We start from the raw sequence: 22,735 nt of genomic DNA on the forward strand, positions 1-22,735 counted from the left end.
GCAGATTATTCAAAATGGCGGCCGAAGCTGCACCGGTTTGCTGCTTCCAAAGAATTGTCCTCTACGAGACCAAAGCAGTAAGAAAGACCCTCTAAATATTCAAAGCAGGTCTATAATATACGTATCTAATAGGAAATATTCATATTTTTGTTCTCGTTCTTGCAGAGATTTTATCTAGTCGGTTCAAATAATGCTGAAACTAGATTTCGCGTCTTGAAAATTGACAGAACGGAGCCGAAAGAACTTGTGTTGTCAGACGACAAGGTACGATTAATATACTTACCGATAAGCTAATATGAAGCTCTTAGCTTGAATAAGCATGTGCTAGATATAGTTATAGCAATAAAGTTTGCATTCCAATCTTTTTTTTTGGAAAATGGAGGCGTTCTCATAGCTTTACGTAATGTAATTTTTCATCACTTCCGGTTTGATTTTCATTAGTTTTGACGCCATGGCTTTATTTCGCCGCAGGTTGAATACAACAGACAGCAGATTAAACAGCTATTGAATACCATTAATGCTGGAAATATTATCAAAACTAATAAATCATACGATACAACAACTAGAGGACTTCACAAGAGTATCTCAGCCTATGGCATTCTGGGTAAGTGTCATTTTATTACCCTCCCTCTCCCCTCTGAAGTTCAGGATTATAATCTGTTCTTAGGGTGCAACCACATGACCCAAAATTCCTCGACACATAAATAAGGTGAAACAGCTGCCATGCTTGTTGATGTAACAAGAGAGGAGCTACAAGGAATGCTTCATTATCATCAACCAACATGGGGGCTATGACATAACATGCACCCCAAAAATTCCTAGTACTCGGAATATGTGATGGTGCTAAAATTGGGTTTTTTTTTGCTTGTGTAGGATTTGTGAGATTTCTAGAGGGATACTACATAATACTCATCACAGAGCGAAGAAAGTAAGTTTGCAGAATAAAGTAAAGATTTTCATACAAGCTGGGCTTCCTGTGGATGTGACCCTTAATGAACCCTCATTAAAACTGTCTCAAATGTGAGGCTAACATGAAAATACAAAAGAAATGCCACAAATTCCATTGAGAAAAAGTGTGATTCCTTTTGTTTCCATGTTAGCCTCTCATCCACAATACTTTTGAGAATAGTCCACCCAGTGGCAGGTTTGTACAAGACTTCAACAGCTATGGAAGAAATAGAAAACATGTGCATATACTGTGTGCAGTTATAAAGCATGTGGGGGCTGGCAGAATATAAGAGAGTGGGAGAATGGTTAGGAGTAGCATGACACATACATGTACATGTAAGGATTATCCATTATTCTCCAATAATGTGTTCTAGGTTTGCTCACATAAAGCATTTTAAATATACAGGGTTCAAAATGGTTTTTCAGAAAATGCTGAAATTTGCAGCCTTTTGGGGTGTTTTTTTTTTTTGTCCTGCTACTTATTTTCTTAATAAAAACAGAAATCATTGAATGTTTTGAACCTTTGGGCCTACAAAACAGACTGCTTTTTTAGGGTAAAACATTATAATGATAAATAGTAGTAAATTATTTATCAGAATTGCTTTATTTCTGTATTTAATTTTTCATTACAAAATCACTGGCAAAGGTGCTGAAATCGCTGGCTAAAGCCTGCAGCTGGCTGCTATTTTGAACCCTGATATATGATTTATGAAATGTTATTAACATTTTCTTGTCATATTCCTTGATAGGCAGGCCCAGATTGGAGGGCATACGATCTACAAGATTGAAGACACTAGATTGGTTTCAATCCCTAATGAGGCTGTCATTCAAAAATATCAACATCCAGATGAATCAAGGTACATTGGTTTTTCCATTACTTTTATTAAATTATTTTTTTAAATTTAATTAAATTATTTATTAAATATCAACCTCATGACGTCATATTCTGTCCTTATTATCCAGGTATCTTAGAATCTTTCAAAACGTTGATCTTTCAAGCAACTTCTACTACAGGTAAGTCATTAATTAATCGTTTTATATATTTATAAATATTTTTTAAATATCAAACCATTATTAATAACATCCTATTATCTATTAGTTATAGCTATAATTTGACGCAAACTCTACAGCACAATATAGCTCCCATAATAAGACCCACTTCTGGTCCCAATGCTGGTGAAGGTTCATGGGAAGGATTGGGATTCTGTACATGTAGCCATAGTAACCAAGATAAACATTTTACAAGTGGTATTCCATATGATAATGGAAAAGGTGAAAAGGATTCTGAGATAAACGATGGCATGCTATCACCTGAAACTGAAAAAAAGGATTCAGAGAAACTTTTTTCCAATACCTCAAAAATTTGTAATGAAAGTCAAACTCAAGCTGAAGACAGTAGTTTCCAAAAATCTGTGAATTCAATAGACGTTTGTTCAGAATGCAAGAAACTGAGGGGAAAAAGCAAATCTGGAAATGTCCCAACTGACTCATCAAGGAAAATAAGTAAAGCTTACTACAAGTTTGTGTGGAACAAGCATTTGTTGACAGGGTTTGAAGGAAAGGTTCACCAGGATTGGGTTTTGCATGCTATTAATGGCTTTATTGGGCAAAGCAGTATCCTTTTGAGATTTAACAAATTTTTTTACCAACATTTTGGTGGCTCATTTGAGCATGGAATTGTTGTGCAGAAGGTTGTGGATCAAATCCCTAAACCACACCAACACTCAGAGTCTTGAAATAACTGAGGAGAAAGTACTGCCTTTCTAATAACATCAAAAAAGGTTTCAAAGGTTTTTATTTTTCCACACACAAAAAGGAAAGAATTACAAATAGAACTTAAGAAAGAAGTGGAAAGGTGCAGGAGGAACAACCCAAAAGGGGTTAACTAAGAAAGATCCTGCACCAATAGAAAGATCCTGCACCAATCTGTTAATGGTTAGACTTTTGAGTGGCTCAGATGACCACTTTTAATGAAAGTCCTGTCTCTCCAACCTTCATCATTACTAACCAATATTGGAAATGATGCTATAGAAATAAAGTATATTATTATTGATATTGAAGGGACAAAAAAGAACCATGACTATATCATACTCAAAGGAATAATCCTATAATCCTGTTGTAGCCTATGGACCATTGAAAAACATTTTCCCCAAATTGATACCATTTTTGTTTAAAAGATAATAATAATGTGAAAGGAATGATGAGGCTGAAACAAAAACGAGGTGCAAGGTTGAGTGAAATGGGATTTCATCCAATTTTTTCACATGCACCCCGACAGCTAGATATACTGCACTGCATGTACATGTATTATAATATTTCTATAACTCCAATGCTTAGATATATGTGTCTATGGTAAACCAATCTATGTTACGCTTATAGCAAGAAGGTCAGCTGAATTTGCAGGAACACGGTTCCTGAAGAGAGGAGCCAATGATGAGGTACATATTAAATATATACACTCTTAGCATCGCAGGGATTGCAGAGTGGGAGGGGCTGTTGTTTTGTCCTCCAAATTGAGCTGCTTTGTCACATGCAAGTGGTCTATACTTGTCTCCAGTGTTCACTTGTTCCCTAAAGTAATTCCTTTGAATAATATTTTTGCAGGGTTATGTTGCAAACGAAGTTGAAACAGAACAAATAGTTCATGACGCCTCAGTGCTGTTCTTCGACAGTGGTCATTTTACATCATACGTACAGCTCAGAGGCTCTGTTCCCACTTTTTGGTCACAGGTGAGATAAAGATGACTTAGCAAACACCTTGGGGTGAGAAGTAAGTGGTTGCTTACGGGTGATGGTGAATTACGAGAACGTTCTCCATTGAAAGATCAAACTTCATCTTATTTTATATGCATGTCATTCTTTGATAACAACCAATTTTGCATAAGAAAATAAATTTTACTATTGATTAACTTAAATTTTTTGAAACAATAAATTTTAGGTTTTCAAAACAGTTCTTGAAAAGATTTTTCAAGAGCTAGACAAATGAGCAGCACTTCTAAACACTTTATATAATATATATTAAAAAAATACTTTTTCTTACACTTCTTCACAAAGCTAGCTGCACACAGGCAGACTGGGTCAGCACTGCATGTGCTCTGTCCAGTAACATGGCACACTTCTCAACCAATCAGTGGACACATAGCTAGGTGACTTTTTAAATTTTTTTTATTATTATTTTTTATATATGTTTATTTATGTTTAGGACATGAAGCAAGTTATGGTTCCTAAACCACAGATAAATGGTAAATATACATCCTATATTTCCGTTATCATCAGATAACCAAAGGCACTCAGTTCAAGGAGACTGTTCAAATAAAGTAACATTATTTTTCTGGCGATATATGAGTTTATTATCTCTCAATATGATAAACTTATCTTGAGATATGGGAAATTTCTATATCGTAATAAACTGGTATCGCATCATAGAAAATTCCCATCATGATACAATGATCTTTTATCTAGTAATGCAATATGATCAATATGATAAACTTATCTTGAGATATGGGAAATCTTTATATGGTAATAAAGTCGTATGGCATTAGAGAAAATTCCCGTCATGATACAATAATCTTGTATCTAAAAATGCAATACAAGATATGGCGAGCTACTTTTGAGCAGTACTGTTTGAAACTATATGGCTGTAGCAATGACAAAGAAAAAGCATTTCTTGTATAGGTTGTCATGAAGATTAGTCAAAGAACATTTGGTTTATAGATTGATTTATCCATTCAGCTCATGCATTGGTTTCCTCCTTTTTCCTTGCCCATGCAGTTGACCGTTCAGACCCATTCTGTGTGGCAGCATCAAGACATGTCAATCAACTGTTTGAAAGGTTTGGAGCACCACTGGTTATCCTTAATCTTGTCAAGGTGAGACTATTATGACCACTGTTGTTCTGTCATGGACAGGGTAAATACCCTATCGATATCTGTTAAGTAAAGGATCAAACATTAGGGTGAGGGCATTCTTAAAAATAAAGGCTGAGGGCGCAGTCAGAGACTGAGGCCTTTATTTTTAAAAATGCCATCGCCAGTGTGTTTGATTGGATTTAATAACTAGCCCCAATCCGTGATTTAGGAACAATGGATTTGGATTTCACATTGATTTGATATGAATGTCCACAGGAGAAGTCCATATTTTCGGGACATTATTGAGGATAACAAACGCATTACACAATGGGGTTGGGGTGTGGCTGGTTGTTAATAAAAATCCTTGCCCTAGCTGACTTAGATCAGTACCTGGATCAATCTGTAAGTTAGCTGACTTAAATCACTTTAGAGGTTTCTGTGTTTCTGTGTTTTAATTAGCCACATCTCCTAAACCACATTTCCTAGAAACGAGAAAGAAAGAGGCACGAGCAGATCTTGAGTGAACAGCTGCAGTCAGTTGTGGATTATCTCAACCAGTTTTTGCCTGTTGAATTTCACATCAAGTACATTGCATGGGACATGGCAAGATTTAACAAAAGGTAACATTTAAAAAATACAGGCCTCAGAACATACTAAACATTATGGAAAGCAATCTCGGGTAGTGTACCAGTAAGAGGGATTGAAAATGTGACGTGGATTCGATTTCTGAACTTGGTGTTGTATGTAAAGCAAGGTTGCTTGTTGGTTCTCTCCAGATGGCCTGTGTTGCAGTGTCTTTTTTCCAGGCTCCTCTGGTGTTCCTCCCTCCACAAAAATCTACTCTTAAATTCCAATTGGAATCCAGTGTTAGAGTAGCCACTCTCATAGAACCAATATTAAATTTGCATCCATCCATCCAACCGACGTTCGTTTGTCAGTTCATTCATTTGTTTATTTGTTCGCTTATTGATTCCTTCCTTCCTTCCTTCCTTCCTTCACTCATATATTAATTTTAATTGCTGCGCCCAGCTCAGTTCTCTAACTGACTTACATAAATTATATCCATTGTTTTGTATGAATTTCCAGTAAAGATCTTGCTGTGATTGAAAAGCTGACAATTATCGCAAACCAGGTAGGCCTGAAATCACTGATCATGATAATAAAACCACAATCTGTAGTAGAATCCTTATCAGCGATGGATAACATGATTGCTGGTAAACTATGCATTAATAAACCTCTAATTTAGACATTGTATATCATATTTTCCCATCTTTTTCCCGACTCATTGGGATATGTTTTTGATTGATTTTAAAAGTTTGACCTCACAAGGTAAAATTTTTGATCATAGGTCTTTAAAACAACTGGATTCTTCCATAGTCGACCAGAATTTTATTGCAATCAAGTGAGGAAGGATCCAAGGTAAGATTCCTTTCGAGTGGGTAACAAAATGGGAATCAGCACAGGTTTTATTCACTGCTAATGTGCTGCCCTCACTGCTGTGATCATTATCATTCAATCCCTGGACTAATGCCTTCATATTTCAGCCAAGTTGCTAATTGTTTTTTTTCTTCTTTGCAAGACGAGTTATAAACGTATAAACATAACAAAAATCCAATTACAATTCCTATTCTTTCTCACTAACTGTCATTTTTTATACCAACCCCATATTTTCCAATGATGCATTGCAATGCTCAGTTCATTCTATTGTGTATTACTATAGATGTGACATGATGGGTGGTCTGTCGTACAGTGATATAAGGCGTGGAAGGGGACAGGTAATATGTCCTGATAGAGTACAAACACTATAAGTGTGCAACAAATACCACTAAATACTGCTGAATTATGCTAATCCTATTGTTTTCTGTTGTTTAATTAGCACTATTTACTACTAAATAGTGCAAAGTGTTGCACACTTTTAGTGTTTGTACTCTATCAATACTATTATTAACAAAATAGAACATAATACAATATGAATTATATAAATTGTATATATATAAATATTAATGTTAGTTATTACATTAATATTAATCCTGTTTTTGTAGAATGGTGTCTTGCGGGTAAACTGTGTGGACTGCCTGGACAGAACCAATACAGCACAGTTCATGGTTGGCAAATGCGCACTTGGTTTCCAGGTAGAATATGGAGTAGAAGCCAGTGTAGTTCTTAACACCAAAATAAAAATGATGTTTTATGGTTTATATAGAGAAGTGTCCTTTCTATGTCGAGTGTATACAGGCACTAAAATCTTGAAGGGTGGTTAGTAACATGAGTTATTATATGACCGTGAATCTTAGAGCCTGGACACTAGCAAATCGAGCAATCTGATTGGATAGATCGCATCGCAGACTGGTCTAGATTCTCCGTTATTAACCGGTCCGATCGCATATTTATCTTACGGCGAAAACATTTTGTCCTTTTCAATGAAAAGTGGTCACATAATAAAACTCTTATCAACCGAGCTTGGTCGGTCTGTACGGGATAATCTTGACCTCGGTCGGGTACAGACGTCGGTCAAGATTATCCCGTACAGACCTCCCGCTCGGTTAATAAGATCTAATTATAGACTGAGGGTGGTTACTGTCAAGGTTTCTTTACATCCTCAGCGGTTCTTTTAGGTCCCTTGAGAGTTGTAAACAACAGGCTGAGTTTATCCTTTAATGTCAGTAGTCGTTTCAAAATAAACTATTTTGTTCAATTTTGTTCCAGCTTCATGCACTAGGAGTGATAGAGACTCCATCAGTGGAGTTTGATTCTGATGCTGTCAGGTAACTAATTTTTTAATATTCCAAGCATATTCTGTGAGGGAGGTATGTATATTTTCTGGAACTACACAATACACCCTCCTCAGACCCTCCCCACTCCTTGGAAATTCCAACATCCCTTTATGGGAGAGGCATGGATATTTCTTGGACTACAAAATATAATCTCTTTAAGACCCTCCTCAACCCCACCCCCCTCCCCCTGGAAATCCAGAGAGGTGTTATGGACTTATATTTTACAGGTGCAGAATAAGTAAGAAGTTTTATATTGTCAATTGAGTGTTTTTCCTTTCATTGTTGCTTCAGGATTCTTGAGGATCTCTATGAAGCACATGGAGACACCTTGGCTTTGCAGTATGGTGGATCGCAGTTGGTTCATGGGTTAGTTTATAATTATGGCTTTTGAGTACGTAGCATTTTTGTAGATAAAAAATTTTGATTCTGTCTGTTCAAATCCGTTTAACGACCTCCCCTTGTACTTTCGTATTGGGGTAAAATTAATATACATTGTATTGCTCTTTCTTTAACCAATTGTGAATCAATTTTTATTTTCATAGCATTCGGACATACCGCAAGGTGTCACCCTTTACCTCACACTCGCATGACATCATGCGGACAATCTCTCGTTACTACAGCAATGCATTTAATGGTACGTTCTTAATTGGATCTACTTGTGAGTTATGAAAATTGTTGCCTTAGATGCTTTCAGTTGGCTGGAAATTCTGTTCCCTCTCTAAAGGCCATCATATCTGTCAAAAGATACCCTCCTAAGACCTATCCCGCCATTTAGAAATTCCAGTCCTCCTGCATAGGGGGGGGGGGGGGGGGTTTAAATACTATATTTTTTGGAACTACACAATATACCCTCCTCAGACCCTCCCCACCCCTTGGGAATTCTAATCCACCTCTGTGGGGGAGGTATGTATATTTTCTGGAACTACACAATATACCCTCTGCAGACCCTCCCCACCCCTTGGAAATTCCAATCCCCCTCCATGGGGAAGGTATGGATATGAATGGAAGTATTGACTGGTTAGTACATCTCTCCATTACCTACTGCTACACACCCATTTTCAGCCCATTCACACCTCTACTTATTACTGATTCATATTATAGATGCTGACAAGCAGCAAGCAATGAATGTTTTTCTTGGTGTTTTTGTGCCTACCGAGGGAATGTGTAATATTTGGGACATGACGACAGATTACTACCTCCATCATACCTCAACGTGTAATCTAAAAGCACTTAAAAAGAGAAAGAGGTACCATAGAGTATCATTTATTTGTTTCACGGTTAAGCATGAGAAGATTACAGGAATATGGATACGACTCAAACAAAGAATCTTATTCTCTAGAGAATGACATGTGGTCTGAAATGGGAAAACAGTAGAACTCAGCAGTGGTTTTGCTTCTTATCTCTTGGGTCTGTAACCTGATGTTTTGTCAATGTTTCAGCTACACATCTTGGCTGGATGAGAAAGTGATCAACAGTCTACCACATCCAGTGTGGGAAGGTATGTGTTTTTATGTACCGTTTAATAAACTCGCAGGAGCGTTTTATCGGGTATAATCAAGGGTGGTGTAGCAGTAGTGGACTTGCCTAGTACACCAAATTGAAATAAGTTGTCCTATTTGAATAACACTTTAAATTTTGTTTTTAATATTTTTTTAAGTAAAAGATCTGATATTTGTTTCTCTAGCCTTATGTCTTGGTGGTCTCAAACTGACGGCCAAGGAAAAGGAGTCATTATTTGTCACATATCCAGACTCAATCAGTCACGAAGAGATGGATGTCTTTTCTGAGTTCTACAGGCCGCATGAGCTGTCTACGTTCGATACCATGTACCAACTAACAATGCAGAGGTCATGCAAGTGAGTGATTTGTTTCATACTGATGTTAACAGTTATGTAGAAATGAAATATGAATGAATGAATAAATAAGGGAATAAATGGATGGAGGAATGGGAGGGATCAAGAGAGGGAGGGCGGGAGAGAGGAAAGGAGGGAGGAATGGAGGGAGGGAGGGAGGGATGGTCCATATGTGGAGGGATTGACTGACTTGCTATTGTCATATTAAGGCGAAGAATGGATGCTTCTGATAAATTCTCAGTTGTAGTAATGTAGTATAAATGAATGGATAGACAGATAGATGGATAGATAGGTGGATGGATGGGTGGGTGGATGGATGGATGGGTGGATCGATGGATGGATGGATGGGTGGATGGATGGATGGGTGGATGGATGGAGGGAGGGAGGAAGGGATGGAGGGAGGGAGGGAGGGATGGAGGGAGGGAGGAAGGGATGGATGGATGGATGGTATGCATGGATAGACGAATAATAAGAAAGAAGATGTGTGAATAGTTTTGATATAGTATTGAATTCATTACTGATAAATGTTCTACTTATTCTACTCTAGAGACTTCATGCCACCCATCTGTACTGATCACTCACCCTTCATTGTCAGAGATCGATTTATCAAGACTCCAGTGTGAGTATTAAATACCTTAAGACTTTAATCTATTGTTCAAGCAGGGTTCCCCAGGGATGGGGTACCCCTTTGTCCTAGTGGTAAGGCTGATCGGAGGTCCTTTCAGGGTTGAAAATATTCCCTGTGTGAACATCTTAGGGGTTCCAACTCAAAAATCAGTTACGTAACATTACTCTTACCTTTTAGGGCCAATTGTTGTTTGTCTTTTCTTTATTGAACACGAAAGAACAGAAGAAATATGTTATCTACTCACTGATTAAACATGGTATCAGCACAATCACTTTCAATCATTATATGGTCGTACCTCTTTAGGGGTTGAGATCAATATTTCTTCAACAGTTCAATTTATGCTTACCTTTTAGAGGGTCTTTTTCAAAACCAACCACTTGGACAAAGGGAATACCCCACCCCCCTCCCCCTGGGCAAGGTTTACAGTGAAAAAGTACTGCACTGAAACCATTTATAAACCTTTTTGTTGCAGAAAATACAATATACTCTGTCTGTCAGTAATTATGAGAACTCAGATTTAGCTACAGTATTCAAAAGTAATATTTAGTAATGTATAAAAATTGTAGAATTACGTAACATTTTCCACACATGCTTGTTATCTGATTGTTTTTCCTTCTGCTGTCAGCAGTAAGAAAACAGCCCCTGTGAGAAAAGCAGTTGCAGCTGCACCAGGGCTCCCTGCCGAAGATAGTAGTGATGACAGTGACAGCTCTGATGATGACAGTTTTGGTTCTCTGTCACCACAGAAAAACTCAAGCAGTGATGTCACTTTTGCATCCTTTAAGGTGAGAATGGGTTCTAGATACTCTAAGTGTTTCTTGTTCGAAGGATGACACTTTGTTCATGTACGTCCCATAATACTCCAGTGTCTTGTTCCCGTAGCCTTGATTTAGGTCTATAAGTTTTGAGACTAATAAATATTATTATCTTCATCATCACCATCATCATTATCACCATCATCATCATCACCTCATCATCATCATCATCACCATCATCACCTCACCTCATAACCAAGGCCTTCTACTAAACATAATAAAAAATACATTCCTGCACATGCTATCTAGGCTAACTCTGAGCAATAGAGACTTGAAACTGGGGTGTTGGGAGCAAGCTCACTGCCTTGCTCTGTTCTGACGTACCACAGTATTCTTTGCCATGCTAGCTAGGCAGCTATAACATCAGAAACCATTTTTTACAAAATCAAAATCCAGTTGCTCCCTAGATCTAGTCTAACTTGACAGAACATGAGTCATGTAGTATTAAGTTTGTACCCAACATATACCAGAATGCACATGGTTCCTCAAATTAGAAATTGCACTCAAAAATCTTATCTGTGAATTGCTTTTAGACTAGATAGTGTTACTAAACGAAATGATGCTTTTTTAAAGGATCTAATGCCTTCCATGAAGGATGTGTATGGCGTAGGACTAACCAAACCAAGTGATAGCAGTTATCAAATGTATGCAAGGTAATGTACAGTTAGTAGCAGCAAGCTTCAAAGACAACAGAGGACCCTTACAGTGTGACTACTATAAACGGGGCCACCTAGACAGTGAAAACCAATCAAATTGTAGAATGAAAAATGATACATTCCTTCCAACTTTGGGTAGTGGAGGCAATCAGAAAGCAGCACAGAAAACAATAATAGACTTTCAGCATATTTTTTTATCCCCACAAATGAATGATCTATCTATCTAGTTGTTTACACATAACACCAGGGTCAAATTACAGTTCTCATGCAGTCTAGGTTTCTGATTGGCTTCACTACCCAAATTTGAAATGCATTGTTTTTGTTCTCCATTTTAATTGGTTCCCTTGTCTAACTGTCTATGTGTCCCCGGTTATAGTAGTTGCACTGTAAAAGATATTTTTAGCAAAAATGTAGGGAAAAGTTGTATACATCTCCCTCATCTGCATTATTTTTACACTCAACTTATCTGATGAAAAAGTATTTTGAATTCATCAAACAAGGATAATTATTGGTTTTTTCATTTTATTTTGCTTTTAGATTTGCTGAGATTGCTAAGGCTGCAGAATCCAATCATGAAAGTCCAGTAAAACCTATCAACTATATAATGTAAGATTTGACAGTAGTCATCCTTTACAGATATTAAGTTAATAATTATTACTCTTCTCTTGATTTTAATCCTGTATTTGTTCCTCACTTTTATCTATCCATCCATCTATCTCTTCTTCATTTCATTTCTTTCTTTTTCCTTTCCTCATTCACTAAATCCCATTCCTTTCATCCCACTACATCTATTCACCCATCCATTCATCTCATCTCATTAAAGTCTAGCCTATAATCCATTAAAATTTACGTTAACTATGGCTTGACTAAATAGTACAGAAGACACCAAATTGAAACATGGCGAACAATTTGAACAACTATTGTTCTTCACTGGCTAGGGACTGACTAGCTTTGTGTTCAGATGGAAACAAAGAATTTTCTCATGTATGAGAGGCTTGTCAGTGCAGAACAATAGTTATTGAAATTTGTCACCCTATTTCGATTCAAAGTATAGTGCAATGTCGGAACTCTATTAATTTCAATATTTGGTTTTAGAATGACCACAGTAAATCTGTGAAACTTTAGTAATACTAAATAGCACAATTTCATGCAAATTCCATTGTTTTCTATTGTTTAATTAGCACTATTTTGTACTATTTAGTAATTAGTGTTTCACGGATTAATTGTTTGCTTTCTACTATTATACTATTTAGTGCTAAATAGTAATAGTTAATATAGTACTAGTACCTGGACCACTTTGATAAACTAATATCATTATTAAATCATATTGCGACATTTAGTTCAATATTTTTAACCTTCCAATCAGATGGCACACCAACATAATGAAAGAGTGAGAACATTATGATCTGATTGGCTAACAATGTTATCAGTTCAATCTCTGTCTAGTTTACTGTCATCTGATTGGACAGTTTTATGCAAGAGGTCCTGGTTAGTGTGTCCAGTAATGGATGTGCTCAACCATTTTTTCCCATCTTTTTAATTTCACATTTCCTGTTACCAGTAAAACACACTTCTCCCATGACTCTTTAAGACAAGTCAAGCTGCCGTCTGTAGACAAGTCCGCCAAGATGCTCTATGTAGGTTATACACAGACCACTCGTCATGGTAACATTGGCATGTCTATAAACAGTCACTCAATATACATATATAGAAAATATACTCATAATTCTCACCAGTAGCTCATGGATAATAACTTCTAAGATCATCATCAGCTGTGAAGTGTCGCTAACAACAAGATTGGTAAGAAAGATTTTGTTGCTGATGGGGTTGCTAACGAGAGGATGCTAACAAGGGGTTGCTAACAAGGGGTTGCTAATGAGGGATTGCTAACGAGGGGTTGCTAACAAGGGGTTGCTAACAAGGGGTTGCTAATGAGGGATTGCTAACAAGGGGCTGCTAACGAAGGGTTGCTAAGGGATCGAATTGGTTATTAGGGAATGGGTATTGGGTTTTGGGTTGCTAACAGAGCACTTGTAAATGAGCATCATTTTCCAATGTGTTTACAGCTATAGATTGTTTTCAAATGACGTCACAGCCACCATGTTGGTATAGCTTCAACAATAACTTTGTCATTAGTTTCTTTTGTTAGATACACCAATATGGCTGCCATCTCTATTGTCAGACATGACGTCACAGCCCCCATATTGGTGTACCTTTGCCAATAACTTTGTCATTAGTTTCTTTTGTTAGGTACACCAATATGGCTGCCACCTCTATTGTCAGACATGACGTCACAGCCACCATATTGGTGTACCTTTGACAATAACTTTGTCATTAGTTTCTTTTGTTAGGTACACCAATATGGCTGCCACCTCTATTGTCAGACATGACGTCACAGCCACCATATTGGTGTACATTTGACAATAACTTTGTCATTAGTTTCTTTCATTAGGTACACCAATATGGCTGCCATCTCTATTATCAGTTAGCTTTCTGACTGAGTGAAAATCCTCTATTTCCTCAGTTTGCGTACTAGGTATTGATCATGCCAAGCCCAAATGCATTATGGGTTATGTGAATGCAAACAGCAAAAGATCACAACAATAAAGGTTTTGCACGATCACATAATGGCAGCCATGTTAGATTGTAGGAACAATACATTGTTTTACATGAGAAAGAAATCAATTCCTGAGAGTATAAAGAGATTCCATTGTTCTGACATCTAACCACAGGCAGTCCAAGCAGTATTATGGCGCCAGCACTTGATGGTGCAAAACCTACATATAGAAGTTTCCCAAACATTGTCTGCCCATTTTTCCAGAATAATTTCTACTGTGCTAACTTAATTCAAATATGATTATTATAATTTAAGCTTAGTAAGCAACTGGTGCATCAAAACCCAGACCGACCTTTTTTGAAATAGTGTTTTGAGGACCCTTCTGTAAACCAGTGATTGTAGTATCCTCTGAAAAATAATTTTTTATTAACAAAACCTTCAACAAACGTTTTGAAATACCTATAGATGATATGTATATACCTATATATTATAGATTTTATAACAGCATGTTTTCAAAAAACTAATTTTATTTTTTTACAATAAATTCACAACCCACAAATCCATTCATTCATCGGTTCTTTCTTTATGATATAAAAGTATAAGCAAATTAAATAATCGATATAAAAGTTAAACGTGAAAATTCTTTGACGACTTAATAATAAAAACAGCTGTGTGAAAGATGTAATAATTAAGATAAAATATACAAATTTAATGCATGTGAATTATAAATAGTGAAAATTGATAGATTTTGCATTATAAAATTGTAAAAAATCGCAATATATATACAGCTCTTAGATTAGAAATCTAATGTTCATAGTCAGACACTCTAGGATGTGTTAGTAACAGCAAAACTTTTAAATCTATGAAACAGTACTAAATTCATAGTGCACAAAGTAAGAGTGGTTTTCAAAAACCCGTGAAAAACACCGCAATGCACTTTTGTGTTTTCGTTGTATTACAATTTATTACACCTTAGTTATTACACTGTCTTTGTTTTGCGGGTTTTTGAAAACCACTCTAGTGCAATATCTATTGTTTTGTCTTGTTTAATTAGCGTTATTTGCAATTGTGCATCATGGGATTGAAATGCGGACAACCCAAGCACAGCGTAATGTTGTAAAAATGCTTTGTTGTCTCATTGTTTCCGATTCATGAAAAATCTAATGGTTTTTTGACTGATATTTAGTCTTCTTTTCCATATAACTGAATCATGTGTTCATAAAGTTTTGTCTGCATATCAATCCCATCAAGCTTTGCGATATCTATTTTTAGTAACCATGAAAGACACTATCGTAATGAGGCTTTAGGAGAGTGAAATGTAAGACCTTTTAAAACCTGGGTATGTGACTTTTTTAAAGTAGGAAATATATAGTAATCATATATATACAATATTGATTGGAGGTGTTGTATACTATAATATAAACTTGTGCCGTAGGGAAATGAACATGATTTTATATAATTTAGAATTAAAAACTCTTCACATAGTCATGGTTTCTATTGCTTTTTCCGCATGAATCGTTAAATGAGTTTGTTAATTAGTATATGTAATAGGACTCCATGCTGTCCCATTAAGAAATAATAGGACGAGGAAAATTCCGAGGACTTCCAAAATTGGATGAGGCCCATGTAGAATAAAGTGATAATTTTCAGTCAGCTTGTGTCACAAGCTAGACAGTATCTTCAGTGGCATGGGTGTGGTTTGGTAAAGGTGTGAATGTATCCATGGGAGTTTCTGGAGGGAGAAGTATTCTATCAGGAGCAGCTGTGTTGTCTTGTGGTACCTGAAGGTTAAAAGCAGTAGATCATTATCACTATCATCAGTCATCGTCAACATCAGTCATGATCATCATCACTATTGTCATCATCATTATCAGTATTTGTCATCAATAAAATCATCAACAACATCACTATTATCATAACCATCATCATCATCACCATCATCACCATCATCATCATCACCATCATCACCATCATTATCATCATTATCACCATCATCATCACCATCATTATCATCATTATCACCATCTTCATCACCATCATCAACAACATCACTATTATCATAACCATCATCATCATCAACATCACTATTATCATAACCATCATCACCATCATCATCACCATCATCACCATCATTATCATCATTATCACCATCTTCATCACCATCTTCATCACCATCATCATCACCATCATTATCACCATCTTCATCACCATCATCAACAACATCACTATTATCATAACCATCATCATCATCATCAACATCACTATTATCATAACCATCATCATCATCACCATCATCATCACCATCATCGTCACCATCATCGTCACCATTATTGTCCATATCAATGATGATTATCATCACTATTTTCAACCATCAACGGTCACCATGATCATGATCATTAGGCAAACGATTTAACCAATAATTGCAAAGCCTATCTTCCATTTGTGTTATCTTAGATCTTACCTCCCAGAAGTGTCGGTCCTCATAAAGCTCTTTCTCCCTTAAAGGATCAAAGAACTGTTGCCTGATAATAAGCCCTGTTGTAGATGGAGCAAGAAATATGCATCACTACACAGCATGCTTTGTGGAGGAAGGAAAACCAAAGTACCCAGAGAAAATCCCTTGAATATATAGTCAAGGAAAAATCTACCAGACTCTACTTTTGTGTGATGCTGAGTCCTTGAATCAATCAAACCTGAGACCCCAGAGGTTAGAGGTTAGCGTACTACTGCTATGCAACCCTTGAAACCCAAGATTGCGTTCCCTTTGTTTCTTACCTGTAAGCAGTCCACCTATGATTGAAATAACAATTGTCAATACAAAAGCAGCCAACTGGAAACCTGCCTGTTGACCAGCGCTTCTCGCCAGCCCACTGGGAGTATCTGCAGCTGTTTTGGCCAGCTCAAAGTACTGAGTGCTGTTAAACACAGGTGCACGGGCTGGGAAGACCATATACAAACTTCAACCAAACAGAGCAATAATGATTTTGTTAAAGTTGGAAAACTCCCCAAAGTAAATGGGTTTTTCACCCACAAGGAATGGTTGAGGAAAAAAAGGGGATGGGTGAAGGATGCAAACAAGTGTAAAGCAACTTCTTTTCCTTCCCCAAGAGTAAGAGATGATAGAAGGTGAAAATAGACTTACCCTACCCTAAAAGAAATAAGTGATGGAGGATCCAAAGGGATGGGTGACAGGATGTAAACAAACACGATAGGAGATGTACTGATCCCCACCCACCAAGTTCAGGCTGAAATAATAAATATCTCAACAAGAGAAAATTTGTGAAATGTTTTAATTTGGGCAATAAAATGATGCTGTAATTTATGGCCTATTCTGATCCAACATTACCTTGTCTTATATTGTTTATAGCTGGCCAGTCCAGCTGATATTGAGCTGGCTATAGCAGCAACCATCCCAGGTAAACCATGCAAGCTTATTACACCACAGGTATCATGGATATGAAGCTTTTTTATCAATAATGGCTACAAACAACCAAAATGTTCAAGTCAGTATTAACACAGAGAACTATAGCCAACAAGGGTTGTGCACTGGCATTCATAATAGTTTGACTTAAACCACAGACTGTATGAAGCAATCCCAGGGCTGTAACCTTTTGCTTTAAAGTGTATATGACATGAAAAAATTTTAATGTTAAGAATGTGTAGTTTATTGACATTAATAAGAATATCACGGTTAAATTTGTTCCAAAAACGTATTTCTCTAGAAATTCAAAAAATTTTAGCACGAGTTGTGATGTCATTTTGTTTACAAGTCTCCAGATTTTGTTGCAAATACATGAAATATGTTTGCATATAGAATCTTAATTTCAAGTAGTACACTTTTCAGTTTCCCAACATTGGAAGAGTACTACGTAAGCTATCAAATGAAGCTGACTAAAATATGTCTTTTGTTGTTAATTTATATGAATTACAATTTATATTTAGTACATTACTACTGAATCTAGAGTACGTGTCAACAAAATGACGTCACAAATTGGGATTAACTTTCGCAAATATCTCAAGAAATAAGCTTTTGAAACAAATTTTGTTACGATATATTTATTATTACTAACAAACTATACATTTTAAATGATGGAATGTTTTCGTGTCATATACACTTTAAAATTTCATGTAAATGTTTTTTGATTAAATGAAGACCACTTTTCATCTGTATATTATAGCATCTTTAAGTGTCACTCACCCATTTTCCTTTTTTTTTTTTCGTTCTGCTATTTTTTTTTTTTTAATTCTTTCTTTTTTGGTTACCTTTTTTTCGGGGGGGGGGGGGGGGGGTCTGCAAATCATTGCCTGTGCACCTCCCCTGCAAGATCCCTGGTTATGCCCCTGGATCCTACAAGTCAGGGTTGATGGTTTGATTCTTGCAGATGGCACTTGTAGTAGTGAATGTTTGCATGTGTGTGTGCAGAGTAATAGAAGGGTTTCTCACCTGTACATACTTGGATCCTATCGTACTAACAAGACCACCCACAATTCCAATGAGCACTGATCCCCACGGCTGTATAATCATGGAAGATATAGTTCCTACGGCAACCCCTCCTGCCAAGGTAGCATTCTGTACATGTACCTGGCAATCAGCAGTGACAAAAAATTGGATAAATTCTTGATTAATTGAATGTGTTAAAATTTCAGTCTCTAGTTATTGCAGTGGTCATTATAAAACCCCTTAAAAATTCATGAGGAAAACACACTAGAAATCTTGACCGTGAAGGCCGGTTTTATAATTCTGATATACACCAACTTGCAAGAACGTTGACATACGAAAATAGAACATTAGTGATTTAGTGGGATAGGAATTATATTAAAAAACAAAAGAAGATCACTGAAGCTGAACTTTTTCTTTTGTCTTTTAATGTATTCCTTTCTCACTAAATTACTAATGTTCTATTTTCGTATGTCAACGTTCTTGAAAGTAGGTGTATGTATATACATATACTTTATGTGTTAAAAATAATATGTTTGTTCGCATAAACCTCAAATCGTATTTTCTTGATCATATTCACTTTTAACTTGAACAGTTTAGTGAAACATGATACTCGGCACTCGATACTCAACCTAGATATCTAAGTTACAGCTTGAGTTTGTATATCATATACAACATGGCCACTCATATTGTATAGTACATAACAACTACCCTCTACAAACTCTTCCTAACCATGGAAATTCCATTATCTATTGTTTATATCTAAAATATATTTATTAAGGGGAGGAGCTATAAAAATAGAATATTTTCAGTTAATTATCTCGCATCTCTATCTCTGATCAAAAGGCCATGGCACACCCTTACACTTGCCATGCCCTTCCCCCCATTCATGTATCATTACCTATCTAAATGTATATTAAGCAGAAGAGCTAGATAAAAATAGAATATTTTCGTTTACTTATATTGCACCTCTATAAAAATGAGACTGCTGAACATTAGAAGATCAAAAGATCATGGCAACCCCTTACACTTGCCCCCTGTTCACGTACTGAGTATTAAAACTTACCATACTAAGTTTAGAACCCTTAGTAACTAGCGATGAGAATGCAAATGCCGTAACACAGCTGGCTGCCATTGCATAATAAGTATTTATAATTGCTCTATATCGCAGGGTGCCTTCTACTTGAACTGCATTAAGGCTTGGCCAGTAGACCCAGAGGAATATGGTACCTATTAAGGCATAATAAATATGTACCAGGTAAATTTTCAGCATAATCCTATATATAGATATATAGTTCTATATCATCCTATAGTCATTCATTTCATCCCCTTCATTCATCCATGAGCATTTTTCTCAGTCATCCATTTACTCCTCTTATTCATACATTCATGAATTTTTTCATTCATTCATTCTTATTCTTTTTATTGAAAAATTAATTTCATTTGTCCATTAATTAGATCTCCTAGGCTCTGATGTAATGTTGTCCCATTTCAGACCACGTGTCATTCCCTAGAGTATCATTTCTTTGTTTTTAAAAGGTTTAAATCAGTTGCACATGAGAAGACACATGAATATAACTCAAACAAAGAATCTTATCCTCAAGGGAATGACATGTGGTCTGAAATAGGAAAACATTACGCCCGAGCTGAGGTATATTCAGCCACTTTGAAATCTCTTTTCATTGCTGAGATATTGAATATAGAAATTACACTCACCAATAGTAGAGAATATATCTGAAGTGTATCTTGATATTTCCTTGTCATGTGCAACAGCTTTTTTATTATACAATATCCTTGCTACCGCCAGTCCAAAACAAGCACCAAATAAATGGTTATATATTGAGCCACCAGAGTCAACAGCGTGCATGTACTTGATACATATGCTTCTATTAGCAACGTAACAAACTACTTCAAAAAAGGCAAGGACAAGCAGCTGTAAATGACTGGTTTTTCCAAGAACGGCACCAAATGTAATTAGAATGGTTATTGCTGAGAGGTCGGCTTTAATTATGCTGGAAACAAAAATTTTAAAAATTGATTAATTATTAGTATTTATTTAATTAATAATAGATGGTATGGATATTTTACTTCCCTCTGTCAGGAAGTGGCATCCGCATGCATATGTTCTGGAACTATACAATGACGTAACCTAGCATGCTGGAGGGTACGTACTACTCCCAAGTGGTAGTGTAGGGTGATCAATGCTTATTTTAGGGTCATTTACTATTTTTTTTCTTTATTAAACAAACATGAACAGAAAAAAACAGCATAAACAAAAGGAATTGTCTTGTCAACGATAGCAGCACAAAATTCCTGTCCAGTTATTTTAAAGACAGTTCACAAGAGTGTATATATTAAGTCAAGTTTTTTTTTAAATTACTGTTATAAAGTCATACCTTTTAGAGGTTGAAATCAACATGGCTTAATTAATATCACAGGGGAAAAAACTGGATTCCCAAATTGGGAATTGTTGGGAATTTCCTTGAATTCCCAATTGGAACACCAACGTTGGGATTTATTGTTGGGAATTAAAATTCCTTCTAATACCCAATAGATAAACAAAATTCCCAACAAACTAACATTGGGAATCAGTGCTACGTTCTTAATTTCATTCTCTCTGGGAATTGGATGGGAATTTTTGGGAATTCAAGGAAATTCCCAACAAATTCCCAATTTGGGAATCCGGTTTTTTCCCTGTTATGATAGCTCATTTAAAATTTCATGAGTACCTTTTAGGGGTCATTTCCAAAATCGACCTCTGATCACCCCTACCACTTGGACAAAGCAAGTACCTCCCCGGGAGACCCAATCTATTTCTTAACCTTGTAATGCAAGGCTAAAAACAGAATTTTTCTCACACTTAGTTTATGAGGAGTAATGTGAAAGTATGTCGTGACCAATCATTCTTAAAAACAAAAACAAATATATCGTTCTCTAAAAAATAATAATTTTTCAAAACTCATTATCGTTACCCGTTCAATTCCAAGGAGAATATAGCGTTTAGTATATAACAGAATTTAAGCGAGTAGTTAGTTGCATAAATTCCGTTATATAGCGTTTAGTATATAACAGAATTTAAGCGAGTAGTTAGTTGCATAAATTCCGTTATATAGCGTTTAGTATATAACAGAATTTAAGCGAGTATATACAAAAGCAATTGTTAGCATAAAAAATTCTGTTATATAGAAGGTACATATTGCATAGTATGCGAATATAAAGCCTTCCATAAGTTTACTTTACAGCACAGAATTTCTTCCACACTATTTATGATTATGATACGTGCGAGGGTGTCGTGACCCATCATTTCAAAACTTCAAATCAATCATTCACTAATGAATAAATATCTTTCAAAACTCACTATTCTTACCTGTCAATTCCAAGGAAAATCTTATTTTCTCGTATTTCAAAAAATCCTTGCATAATCGTAGCCCACTGTATGGTCAGAGCAGAGATGAGAAAATTGTACCCCAATCCACTAAATCCATACCGCTTCAGAAAAGTCATAAGCAACCCAAATCCAACCAAGATTAAGGTATGAAGATCTTGAAATACTGGAATTAAGATATATTTAGAGCTCAGTTTGATATCTTTAAATTTTTATAGGTAAAATTTAGAAGCAATTAATACCTGGGTATTTTGTGTCTATTTTAGAAGGCTCTGCAGCATCAGGCAGTACATCGCTGTCATATTCGACAAAAACTACGAATAAAATAAGTAAAAGACCTTGAACTAGAATCAGAAAACTAGGAAATTTTCCTCGACCAATTTCTTCTTCCGCCATATCGAAAATCGAAAAATTCTCTCAACTTTGCCGGCCGTCTTTCGAATTCGATATTAAATAAATTAATATGTAAATAAGGAAGGGAGCGTGTGAGTGGTCCCTAGGGGGAACCCCTAAGGTCGAAATATTTCGGATAATATAACTATAATATAATATAACATAATATAACTATAATATAACTATTTTAATAATCGTAAGACAATATTCAAGATTAATTTTGTGGATTTTATTTCATTTAAAGGTTAGAAAACTTGCTATTAAAAATAATTTGATCCATTTTTTGAAGTTACAAAAGATAGCCCTACCCCTTACCCCGATAAGACGAACAATGCCCAGTGACCCGTCATGAGAGCGTGGCTTGTCGGAACAAAACAGAGTTACGAAAGAATTCGTTGGGATTTCTTCCTTAATTGAAGAAAGTATTATATCAAAAATAC

At 36.0% G+C, this 22,735-nt stretch overlaps 2 protein-coding genes across 3 annotated transcripts; one reads left to right on the forward strand and one right to left on the reverse strand.

Moving 5' to 3' along the window:
* The first annotated feature begins 10 nt into the window (after positions 1-10).
* LOC116290674 (polyphosphoinositide phosphatase) lies at positions 11-17,419 on the forward strand. Of its 2 annotated transcripts, XR_016121313.1 has the most exons (28): positions 11-77; positions 166-264; positions 472-604; positions 874-928; positions 1,698-1,805; positions 1,912-1,962; positions 2,048-2,562; positions 3,286-3,386; positions 3,553-3,678; positions 4,151-4,190; positions 4,720-4,817; positions 5,283-5,416; positions 5,883-5,928; positions 6,145-6,215; positions 6,517-6,571; positions 6,839-6,928; positions 7,503-7,561; positions 7,862-7,936; positions 8,113-8,204; positions 8,672-8,816; positions 9,010-9,068; positions 9,255-9,426; positions 9,971-10,042; positions 10,680-10,836; positions 11,440-11,519; positions 12,060-12,128; positions 13,084-13,322; positions 16,585-17,419. XR_016121313.1 is itself a non-coding variant. In XM_089037815.1 (27 exons), the coding sequence occupies exons 1-27, from the start codon at positions 15-17 to the stop codon at positions 13,259-13,261; spliced, it is 2,943 nt and encodes a 980-aa protein (XP_088893941.1). In that variant the 5' UTR covers positions 11-14; the 3' UTR covers positions 13,262-15,563. The 2 variants fall into 2 exon arrangements, 1 of the variants encoding a protein (XP_088893941.1); XM_089037815.1 differs by lacking the exon at positions 16,585-17,419 and having other exon boundaries at positions 13,084-15,563.
* Positions 14,489-22,342, reverse strand: LOC116290676 (ammonium transporter Rh type A). Its single transcript, XM_089037817.1, has 9 exons — positions 22,145-22,342; positions 21,885-22,068; positions 20,234-20,529; positions 19,584-19,747; positions 18,524-18,661; positions 17,426-17,559; positions 16,855-17,036; positions 16,541-16,614; positions 14,489-15,860 (listed from the first exon to the last, which is right to left on the reverse strand). Exons 1-9 carry the CDS (start codon positions 22,296-22,298, stop codon positions 15,747-15,749), a joined length of 1,440 nt encoding a protein of 479 aa, XP_088893943.1. The 5' UTR covers positions 22,299-22,342; the 3' UTR covers positions 14,489-15,746.
* Positions 22,343-22,735: the final 393 nt, after the last annotated feature.

Source organism: Actinia tenebrosa, unplaced genomic scaffold (assembly GCF_029948245.1).
Source record: "Actinia tenebrosa isolate PJP-AT-01 unplaced genomic scaffold, QUT_ActTen_1.0 PGA_scaffold5__44_contigs__length_20552954, whole genome shotgun sequence".
Classification (NCBI taxonomy): domain Eukaryota; kingdom Metazoa; phylum Cnidaria; class Anthozoa; order Actiniaria; family Actiniidae; genus Actinia; species Actinia tenebrosa.

What these genes read in the sequence shown, in the direction of transcription:
- LOC116290674 (XM_089037815.1), top strand. Translation starts at nt 15, where the DNA reads ATGGCGGCCGAAGCTGCACCGGTTTGCTGCTTCCAAAGAATTGTCCTC. An exon ending in AGAGAGGAGCCAATGATGAG is followed by an intron (nt 3,387 to 3,552) that starts GTACATATTAAA and finishes ATATTTTTGCAG; the next exon opens with GGTTATGTTGCAAACGAAGT. An exon ending in TCCTAAACCACAGATAAATG is followed by an intron (nt 4,191 to 4,719) that starts GTAAATATACAT and finishes TTGCCCATGCAG; the next exon opens with TTGACCGTTCAGACCCATTC.
- LOC116290676 (XM_089037817.1), bottom strand. Translation starts at nt 22,298, where the DNA reads ATGGCGGAAGAAGAAATTGGTCGAGGAAAATTTCCTAGTTTTCTGATT. An exon ending in AATAGACACAAAATACCCAG is followed by an intron (nt 22,069 to 22,144) that starts GTATTAATTGCT and finishes TCTTAATTCCAG; the next exon opens with TATTTCAAGATCTTCATACC. An exon ending in ATTTTCCTTGGAATTGACAG is followed by an intron (nt 20,530 to 21,884) that starts GTAAGAATAGTG and finishes TTTTGTTTCCAG; the next exon opens with CATAATTAAAGCCGACCTCT.